This window comes from Mus pahari, chromosome 10 (genome assembly GCF_900095145.1).
Source record: "Mus pahari chromosome 10, PAHARI_EIJ_v1.1, whole genome shotgun sequence".
In the NCBI taxonomy this organism is placed as follows: domain Eukaryota; kingdom Metazoa; phylum Chordata; class Mammalia; order Rodentia; family Muridae; genus Mus; species Mus pahari.
Genome location: NC_034599.1, coordinates 107,552,796 through 107,562,787, shown reverse-complemented (window position 1 = coordinate 107,562,787; position 9,992 = coordinate 107,552,796). Strand labels below are relative to the sequence as shown.

The 9,992-nt window shown below is 53.2% G+C and overlaps 1 protein-coding gene across 1 annotated transcript in view; it reads left to right on the top strand.

Moving 5' to 3' along the window:
• Positions 1-1,077: 1,077 nt before the first annotated feature.
• The window catches only part of Trim71 (tripartite motif containing 71), a 55,458-nt gene continuing 46,543 nt past the window's right edge, over positions 1,078-9,992 (top strand). Inside the window, exon 1 of the mRNA XM_021207907.1 lies at positions 1,078-3,147. Coding sequence (XP_021063566.1) covers positions 2,335-3,147 — 813 coding nt within the window. The 5' untranslated portion in view covers positions 1,078-2,334. The remainder of the gene's footprint in view (positions 3,148-9,992) is intronic.

Sequence of the window (9,992 nt, the reverse complement as noted above, 5' to 3'; positions counted from 1 at the left end):
TTTTGGTTTTTCGAGACAGGGTTTCTCTGTGTAGCCCTGGCTGACCTGGAACTCACTCTGTAGACCAGGCTGGCCTCGAACTCAGAAACCCGCCTGCCTCTGCCTCTACCTGCTGGGATTAAAGGAGTTTGCCACCACGCACGGCTTGAACTCTCCTCTTGATGAACTGCCCGCTACCTTTCCAGATCTTTCATCACTTTCTTGAGAGGTTTCATGTAGCCCAGATCTTGAACGTGTCAGGGTCCAGCGTGCATCTTCTTTTTCCTATCAAAGTATAATCTACAGAGTGAAATTTTATACACAGCTTGATGGCATTTGTTTATGTATTTTATCCATTTGACAGAGGGTCTCACAGTGTAGTTCTGCCCTAGCCTCTTGCCTGCTGAATTATAATGGGTACACCACCACACCTATCTTAAGTAGCATTTAAAAAAAAAAAAAAAAAAAGAGCAGCCTTTCCAAGTCCTTCTTCTGAGAGCCTTAAAGTTCCACCCTCAGTACCGCCTGGGGCACCACCCAGATGGCCGCGGGGCCGTCAGTGGGTCGCCTTCTTTTAACAGCTGCCTGGGCTCCCATTAAAACTGAGAGCAACCAGCCCCTTGGACGTCCAGAATTCAGATTCGTTTAGTTCCATGCGTCCAACTGCACAACTGTACGATGCTTCGAGGTCGGTCTCAGCTTTGTAGAGTCCTAGAGAAATGTAAAGGAAAGGGAAGAGAAAAAAAAAGGGGGTGATGGTAGTGGTGGTGGGGTAACCTAGCTCTCCCGGGCAGTGGCCATCAGCCTCCAAGAGGCAAGGATTCAGAATAAAGTCTTTTCTTTTCTTTCTTTCTTTTTTTTTAAATAAACGGAAGAGTCGCTCTGCGTTCCTCGCCCAGGAGGTTCCAAAGGTCGTCACACTGAGGCCTGGGGGGGCGATCGTCTCCCCCGCGGCCGGAGCGGGGGAGGAGGGTGGTGGGAGGAGGGGAGGCGCACACAAAAGCGGGCCGGGCCAAGAGGGCTAATGTTTCCTGTTTGCCTGGAACCCCCTCCCCGGCCTCCCCTCCCCCACCCCTCCCAGCACTCGGGCGGAAGTGAGTTTGCTCCTTTGGAGATTAAAAGGATTCCGAATTCCGATCAGTCCCAATAACCCGCGTTCCGAGAGGCGGCAAGGCGGAGAAAGAAGGGGGACACGCGCACGCACACAGCCCCCCGTTCGGGGGAGTCGTGCAAAATAAAGCCCAAAGCAGTCCAGGAGACCAGGGCATCGGGAGAGCCTGAGCCCGGTAGGCGCAGCGCAGCCGGGGCCACCCGCATCCCCGCTCGGCGACTCGTTCGTAGGAGGATGACGCAGGCGGGAGCCGCGGGCGGCGTTGGCCACGCGGCTCCCGAAGTGGCCGCGCGGGTCCCTCGCGCACTCCTCTGATTCCAGCAAGCCCGGGAGAGAGACTCGGTTCCCGAGGCTCCGGGATTGAAGGGGGGACCCAAGCGAGGGTGAAATGGCCCGATGACAAAGGAAATGTGATCCCCCTTCGCTGCCCAGGTTTCGGAGAAGACGGCCGTGAGGAGGAGGGGCGCGCGGTGCGCGCGGAGCGCGGATAGCATTGCACGACGGCCCCGCGCGGAGCGGGCGGCGGGTACATCCAATATCTTCCCGCCGATGAATAATTCAGGGCGGCCCGCGGGGACCTGCGGCCCCGCGCCGCGGAGCGCCTGAGGCCGGAGAAGGGTCGGAGCGCCCGCTAGAGAGCGAGCCAGGAGGCCGGAGGACACGCGGGCGCCGGGCCGCGTGGGGCGCGCGTGCGTGTGAGCGCACAGAGACCGCGGCCCGGCCGGGCCGCGCACGGGCGCGGAGCGCGTGGGGCGCGCGTGCGTACTTGGCACGCGTGCTTCCGCGGGCCGGGGGCCACCGCACGAGGTGCAGCTGCGCGCCCGAGCCGACCGCGCCGCGGGGGAGGCTGCGCCTCGGCCGCCACGCAGGAGCTCCTGCCGCCGCGTCATGCGGCGGGGCGGCCGGTGGCGCGCGCGGGGACTGGGACTGCTGCGACTCCGGGACGTTTTCCCCTCCCTCCAGGAGGCTCAATCCATTTAGCCGGAGGGCAAGAAGGAAAGAAAATAAAAAGGCAACACCAGCAAGACTCGTCGGGACCAAATTGGTTTGCGCCGCGGGGACCGGAGTCCACGGCGGACTTGTGAGACTTGTGCGGGCGCTCGCTTGCGGAGTAGCAGTGCAAACCCGCCCTGCCGAGGTGGCCCAGGGGTCGCCTCCACCGCGTCCTCGATGCGCTCTGCTGAGTGAGCCGCGCGCCCTCCTCCTCCTCGCCGCGCGTCCTCTGCCCTCCGGCCCGCCTGCAAATGGCTTCGTTCCCCGAGACCGACTTCCAGATCTGCCTGCTGTGCAAGGAGATGTGCGGCTCGCCCGCGCCGCTCTCCTCCAGCTCGTCCGCCTCGTCGTCGTCCTCGCAGACGTCCACGTCGTCGGCGGGCGGCGGCGGCCCCGGGGCGGCGGCGCGGCGTCTTCACGTCCTGCCCTGCCTGCACGCCTTCTGCCGGCCGTGCCTCGAGGCGCACCGGCTGCCCGCTCCGGGAGGCGCGGGCCCCGCCGAGGCGCTGAAACTGCGCTGCCCCGTGTGTGACCAGAAGGTGGTCCTGGCCGAGGCGGCGGGCATGGACGCGCTGCCGTCGTCCGCCTTTCTGCTCAGCAACCTGCTGGACGCCGTGGTGGCCACCGCCGACGAGCCGCCGCCCAAGAACGGGCGCGCGGGCGGCGGCCCCGGGGGCGCGGGCGGCCACAGCAACCACCGGCACCACGCGCACCACCCGGCCCAGCGCGCCGCCGCTCCAGCGCCGCAGCCGCCGCCCGGCCCGGCCGCCTCCCCCGGGTCGCTGCTGCTGCGCCGGCCGCACGGCTGCAGCTCCTGCGACGAGGGCAACGCCGCCTCGTCGCGCTGCCTCGACTGCCAGGAACACCTGTGCGACAACTGTGTCCGCGCGCACCAGCGCGTCCGCCTCACCAAGGACCATTACATCGAGCGCGGCCCGCCGGGGCCTGCGGCCGCCTCCGCGGCGCAGCAGCTGGGACTCGGGCCGCCCTTCGCAGGCGCGCCCTTCTCCATCCTCTCGGTGTTTCCGGAGCGCCTCGGCTTCTGCCAGCACCACGACGACGAGGTGAGTGCGCGTGGGGCGAGGGCGAGAGCAAAGGGACTTTTATTTATTTATCTTTTTTTTTTTAAAACTTGTATTATCGCCTCCCCCAAGTTCCTCGGAGAACTAGGACTTGAGAAAGGTTTCCTTCTCTGCATGTCCGAGTTCCAAAACATAAGATTCCCTCCTTTTTGTTTGAGCTGTTTATTTTTAGTGGTGAGGTTCGAACCCATGGCTTATGTTACCCAACTCTACCCTTGAATTTCCCTTCTTTTTTTCCCATTTATTTGTACACGCGTGTAGGTCAGAGGATCATTTTCAGGAGTCGCCTCTCCTCACCAAGTGGGACCCGGGGACCCAAGTCAGGTCTTTCAGGTTTTACGGCAAATGCCTCTTAACCAATAAGTCATCTCTCTAGCCAAACTTCATATATTAGTATTTCTTTTCCTGTGTGATAAAGTGTACAGTGGGCTTATCTTGTTAGGCACGAGTTGTGTGAGAGATGAATATGTTTGTGGAGTCGTGGACTTCTTTTGTGTGGGCCCGCCAGAGGCCGCCCAACGTGCTGAGAGGGCTCTGGGGAGGGGAAGGGATGGTTGCACCGCGGGGTGGCTTCCCGCGTGCGTGGTTGGCCGGACGACTTGATTTTTTGTTGTCATTTGCACAGGTTGGCATTTACCGCGTTGTCTGCCAGGATGTTGGTAAGGGGCCTTGCCTATGCCATTTTACTAACCAAGGGACCCCCGTATTAAGTCCTTAATTTTGCTTTTACAGTTGTCTTATGCACTGTGTAAAAGCATGTTCTGGTCGGTGAGTACCCACGTGCAGTGACCATGTGGCCTCCTTGGGGGCCCTTGAGAGAGATAGAAGCCAGATTGGGACCACCGCAGTTGGGTTTCTGTCCCGCGGGGACCCGGTAGCCACCCTGCATCCGCAGGCGCTCTACTTGCCTTGGAAAAACTCGGAGCCTCCCGCAGCTCGGACTGGGGCGTACAGTATCGGGGCTGCACTGCCGCCCTTGGACCTGACTACCCCTTTGGGCATTATTTTTATTTTGGTATTGGACCACATTCTTCTGTTCCTGAGAACCCCACTGGAAGCTGAGAGCAGAGGCTAGGCGGGACCCCTCTTAGCCTTGATGGGTTAGGTAACCTGGTCTCAATCTGCGTGGGAATCCGAGACACTGCGATGGCGTTGGGAGTTCAGCGGGGGTGCGGGGGGGGGAACACAATCCCGCGTGGCTAAGTGTGGGATTGCGGGCACCACCGCAGCGGGGTCCACGTTAATGTTATTGGGGAGGAGGGCGGAGTTATCCTCTGACGGGCTTAAATTGACTGAGGTTGAGCAAAAAAAAAAAAAAAAAAAAAATGTAATGCTAAGAGAGTAAACTTTTTAAAAGGTTTGTTTTGAAGTGAAGTCGGTGACACTCTTGGGGTTTCAGCCCAGGGTTGGCTCCCGTTTTCTCGTTTTTTGTGGTTGGATGTTTCTGGTACGTTCTTTCATTACTTATAGAAAATTCCCTGAGCAGGAAGATGGAGCCGTTCACTAAATCATCCTAATCTTATGATCAAATTCGAGGACCAGGCAGGGGAGAGCCCCTTGAAACGGGATTGTTTCCCTCCATTGGGGGGAGAGGAAGTGCGGTAGTGTGGGCCTTTTTTGTTAATTTTGAGTCACAGATGCTCTAGTCGGCTGTAGTGTTCGTTTTGAGACAGGGTCTTTGCCTAGGCTGACTCGGATCTGTGTAGATCAGGCTGGTGGGTCTCCGATCCAGCCATCTCCTCCCTTAACTTCCCAAATGCTGAGATTACGGATGTGAGCCACCATGACTGGCTTCACCTTAGAACAACACAAAACATTTTGGAGTAAGCAGACAAAATGAGTCTCCCGATGGCTTCTTCGGATGAAAGCTTTCCTCCATAACTCCTGTCACCTGCCCTCTTGTTCAGTTTTCATTCTGTTTTCCTGTCATAAATACATACCTACCACGTTGGGGGTCTGAGACCAAGTCAGCTTTGTGGTGTTCCTTTACAGCTTCAAGGAGGTGGTCCTCCGTCCACACCTTCAAAGCCCCCCTTATCCCTACAGAGGCCACCTTGAGGGAAAGCCAGGGTGGATGGACACTCCCTTTCCACCCTTTTCTCTGCAGATGACAGTTTCATTATTTGCCATGTCTGGTTTATTCACTGTAAATTATCGGAGCATTTGAACAGCGTGGGAGAGGCTCTTTCTAACCCGGGCCTGACCCAGATGTCTTTAAAGTCCCTCTGGCATGTGCAGTTAGGGGATGTTAAGATTGGGGTCTGTTGAAGGGGCGACCTCAGGTTTGCTGAGTGAGTTTTCTCAGCTTTTCATGTAAGCCAGAAGCTTGGAAATTGTCAATCTTGAAGATGACAGAAAGGTGCTTTGGATAAAAAGACCCACAAGCCTCCTTTTCCCTCTGATGGAGCTGATCTTTATTGCCTCGGCTGGGAAAGGGTACCGGAGGCTTCTGGGGAAGGGGGTGATTGATACAGGTGGACTGCTGTCTTCACCTTTTTTGGGGGGTTGATAGATGGACCCCTGTCTTAACTGTTCTTGGTACACAGAAACTCCCTTGAATTCCACGGTGCCATCCTGTGTTTAGAATATGTGACCATGCTAAGTTAATCCTCTCGACAGGGAGCGATGATTTGGGTGTGTCTTTTCCTTTTGGGGGACTGATGGTGATGTGGCTGGAGTACCTTGCTTGTCACGCAACTTCTCGGGGAGATGACGTATCTTAGGTATCCCCCCCAAGCCCTCGAGTTGGAAACTGAGGCAAGATGCCTGAATGTTCAGTTGGTTTAAGTAAAAATTACAAGGACTTTAAAACTAGAAGGAGCCCGACAGTCGGGTTATCCACCGTGCAATCCCAGGGTGAGGCGGGAACGTGGCTATGATTCTGAGGCAAGCCTGGTCTACAAAGTGAGATCTTATTTCAAAAACTAAAAAAAAAAAAAAAAAAAAAACCTAAAAAAAAAATTTAAAAAGGAGGGCTTTGGCTTCCTGTCAAAGGGAGACTGCTGCATGGGCTTCTGGGTAGTTTTGAGCCTCCAGAGCCAGTCAGTCAGTCCTGAGAGGCACTGTGAACCCTCTGAGAGGAAGAAGCAAGTTTTCCGATCCTAGGGACAGGCACCCCATGCCACATATGAAAAGCTCAAGGTTTGTGAGATTTGTCTGTTTTTCTGAGGTGTTTCACTGAGCTGGCTGCTACCACAGCCTACCAGGGACTCTTTCATCCTCCTCTCAGTGGCGACCCAGGATGTGAGCCCTTTGCTACTTTGGAAGCCTCATTGGGAAGGAAATCTGCGTGAGTGTCCCAGGGCTTGGTTAAAATGGCAGGACACTTGGGGACCTGCAGGGCAGGTAGGTGATGATGTATGGTCTGACAGACATTGTTCCTGGCTGTAGGGGAGGCCTGCCTGGGGTTTGACAGGAAAAGAATCTTGAAATTTTGGATGGGAGGTGGGGGTGAAGGTCCTGATAGAGGGGTTCAACCAGCCTGAAGCTGGGATCTAGAATTCAAAACCTACTTAACTCAATATGGAGTCCAGTTGGAACTGCCTTTCTCCCAGAATCCTAATCTGGCTCAGGCCTCCCATCATGTTGACCAAGATAGTTTTCTGCCTAAAATAATCTGTAAAGTCAGTTGTGTTGAGTTTCTGTCCCTGATCTTACAGTGAGCATCGTCATGTCTGTATTCTGTATCGATACTGGTTTGTTTTGCCTTCTCAGGATTTAGGCTGCTTGCAGGGCTGTGCAGTGTCTATGTCTCTTATGTCGTGTATTTTTGTGTGAATTACAAGGTCTGTGTAAGATGGTTTTAAAACCATACAATTTTCTCATACATGAAGGTCAGGGTAGTTGTTTCTTGATACCCCTCTCCCCCCACTTTGTTTTTAAGTCAGGATCTTCCTCCATAGACCTCACTGGTCTTCCCTTGTCCTGATTCTCCTGCCTCAGCAGGCCAAAGGGTGCTAGGGTTATAGGAATGCCAGCCCGTGCTAAGAGATGAGACCTGTTTCACAATTTAACTGACCAAAAATATACTCTATATCCTACCATTTTTAGAGGTAGAATTTATGGAGTTTTTACCAAAAAATAGGATTTAAATAGGAATCTCATTGATGGGAGAGAGATGGAGGTCCCAGGTCACACACAGTGCTCATATCTCATTTGTGGGCCACAAAACTAGACTTTGTGAGTTCCTGTGATTACAGAGGCTACTGCCTGTTAAACTTTGCCCATTGTTACCTGGAATTGTCATTGAAGTGCATAGAGCAGGCTTTCCTTGGCGGGGCTAGTTTGACCAGTCCATGCCTGCTGATAAGGCTGCCCTCGACACAGGAAAAGACCATAAACTGGAATACACTGAGACTCTGGTGTCTTCCTGGTGTGGGGACCCCTCTGTGTATGCTTCCGAAATTATCTCCAGGAGGGGAGGGAAATCTGCAAACTGCATAGATTTGATGGTTGTTTATAAAATTTGGTTTTCAGTGTTTGGATTTATGTGTTTTTGGATATCAGTGAAGGTATTTTAGGGGGGAGAGGAAACGTACAGGCTTCACGTTCCTTTATCAAGAACATTTTTCTAAGTTGTATCTGGACTAGAGGAATCTTGAAGGTGTTTGGAGAAGATGAGATTGGTCACCCTAACCCGGTGTTCCCTCTATTTTAGTCAGATAAATGCTACTTTTTAGGAGAGAGTTCCAGCCCTCCATTCAGTAGACTTGTGGTTTGTTAAAAACTCCCCTTAAAATGGCTGTAAGTTTCTCCTGAATGCCTGAGCCACTTTCAAGTCTAACCCTTTGTCTTTTAAAACGTGAGTCTGTCCTTGTGGGGTTTCTTTTAAGTTTGCCTGGGTGGAGGGTGTGTCATTTTAATTTATTCTAGATTCTGATCTGTTCTTCCTCGACCTTTAGTTTTGTCTTCAAACTCGGTTTTCCTGCCTCAGCCTTCCCTGTGGTGAGAGAGGGCACGCACGTGTGCTCTCATAGGCCCCTCTTGCTGGACCTGTGCAGTTGTGCAGTTCTAAAGTTTAATCTCCGCTGGCGGCTCAGTCACGTGGTTCGCTTGCCCTCGCTGTTTCTCCATCCAGTTCCATACATAGGTCAAGGTTTATTGGAGCTGGGTTCATTCGTAGCAAATTGTGGTGGGAGATCATTGAGCCGAATTTCATTCTCCACCTATATAACACAAAGATGGCGCCCCAAGGCTGTTCTGCCATCTGTTTTTAAAGACTGCAAGAGAAGGATAGGATCTAGGATCAAGGGTTACGGTTGCCAGCGACACAGTCCCATGAAGACCCTCCACAGCCTTTGTGATTGGCTCCCTCAGTTTTCAGTTCCTCCATCATCCCTCCCACTTGAGACCTGCTTGCTCCATAGTAAACTCTTTGTGTATCCGCGGTGTGTGTGTCTTCGTCTTCCGCTTTGGGTGTGTTCTAAATCACCTTCTACTTTCATCTTTGAGACCCAGGCTTCTCAGGGAGCCTGGCTAGGCAGAAATCCTGCCTGGAAGCCAGGTCCTCTGGAGTGACCAGAAGCAAGTTGCCACCTACCATCGAAACCAAATGGATCGGCTGGCCCTTGGATTAGGGCGGCTGTAGACAAGGTGCTACTTTATTTGCATCTGAAAGTGACTTAGCTTCCCTTCCTTGGGGTCAGACCTGGAGACACTACTTGTTTACTAGTGGCTTCTTCTGGGAGAGTGAGCTTAGCTCTCCTCCACCGGGGCCTACTGAGTATTTTTGAGAGATCTATATTGGGTTGCTAGTAAGCTACTTGTGTATGTTTTTTTCCTTAAAGTAGATTTCTCCAGATTAGTTTTAATTGATGCTCAGATCAGCCCGACTTACTGGAGTTGCCTCTCCCAGCAGTGGTGTTCTCAGCTTAATTATCATACAGCCCCCCACCTCCAAACCTTGCCCACCCAAATGGCTCTGGAGGAGGTGGTTGTTGATTGGGGTTCTGTCTCCAGTGGGCTCATTCTGTTAATCTGTGGGTGGTGTGTGTGTGTGTGTGTGTGTGTGTGTGTGTCTTTGCTTCTTTTGAGATAGTCTCACTACATAGCTCTTTGGTTGGTTTGGAACTCTAACCGCCTCTGCCTTCCAAGTACTGGCGTGGAAGGTGTGCTCTCCCAGGCAGGCTCAGGCCCTGTAATCTTTTTTTTATTTAATTAGTTTTATGTGTGAGAATATTTTGCCTGCATGTACGTCTATCTACCACAACATATAACATGTTCCTGATGCTGGAGGAGGTTAGAGGAGGACGCCTGCCTGGGTTCAGAGTTGCAGGGGGGCTGTGAGCTACCACGTGCTGCTGAGAGGGGGTCTCCTGAGGAAGCTGGGCTCTCTCCAGCGCCTCCTGTTGATTTTTGATTGCAGTCCTTTATCTGTAAGCATTTCCTTGGGACAGTGTGTGTCTGTGGTAACAGATTGAAGGAAATGGACTGAGGACAGGGCCTTGTGGCTTTGCCACCCTCCCTGTGTGTGTCTTGGATTTCGAGGCATGAGTTGGTGAGAAGCCTTGAGATGGGGCAGTGGTGACTCAGGCCTTTAATCCCAGCCCCTGGCAGCAGAAGCAGGCAGATCTCTCGAGTTCAAGAACAGCCTAGTTAACAGAACCAGTTTCAGGACAACCAGGGCCACACAAAGACACCTCCATCCTAGGAAAGTCCCCCACTCCCCAAATGTTCGTATCTCACCCATTGCCAGCTAGTTAATTAGGGGATTTTATTTTTTATAGTTTAATGTATTTTAATAGCGAACTTACAGGAACAGCACAGAAAGACAACATTAAAAACATGTACTTGTATGTAGGACAACTCAGTTAGAAAAGTATAGTGAA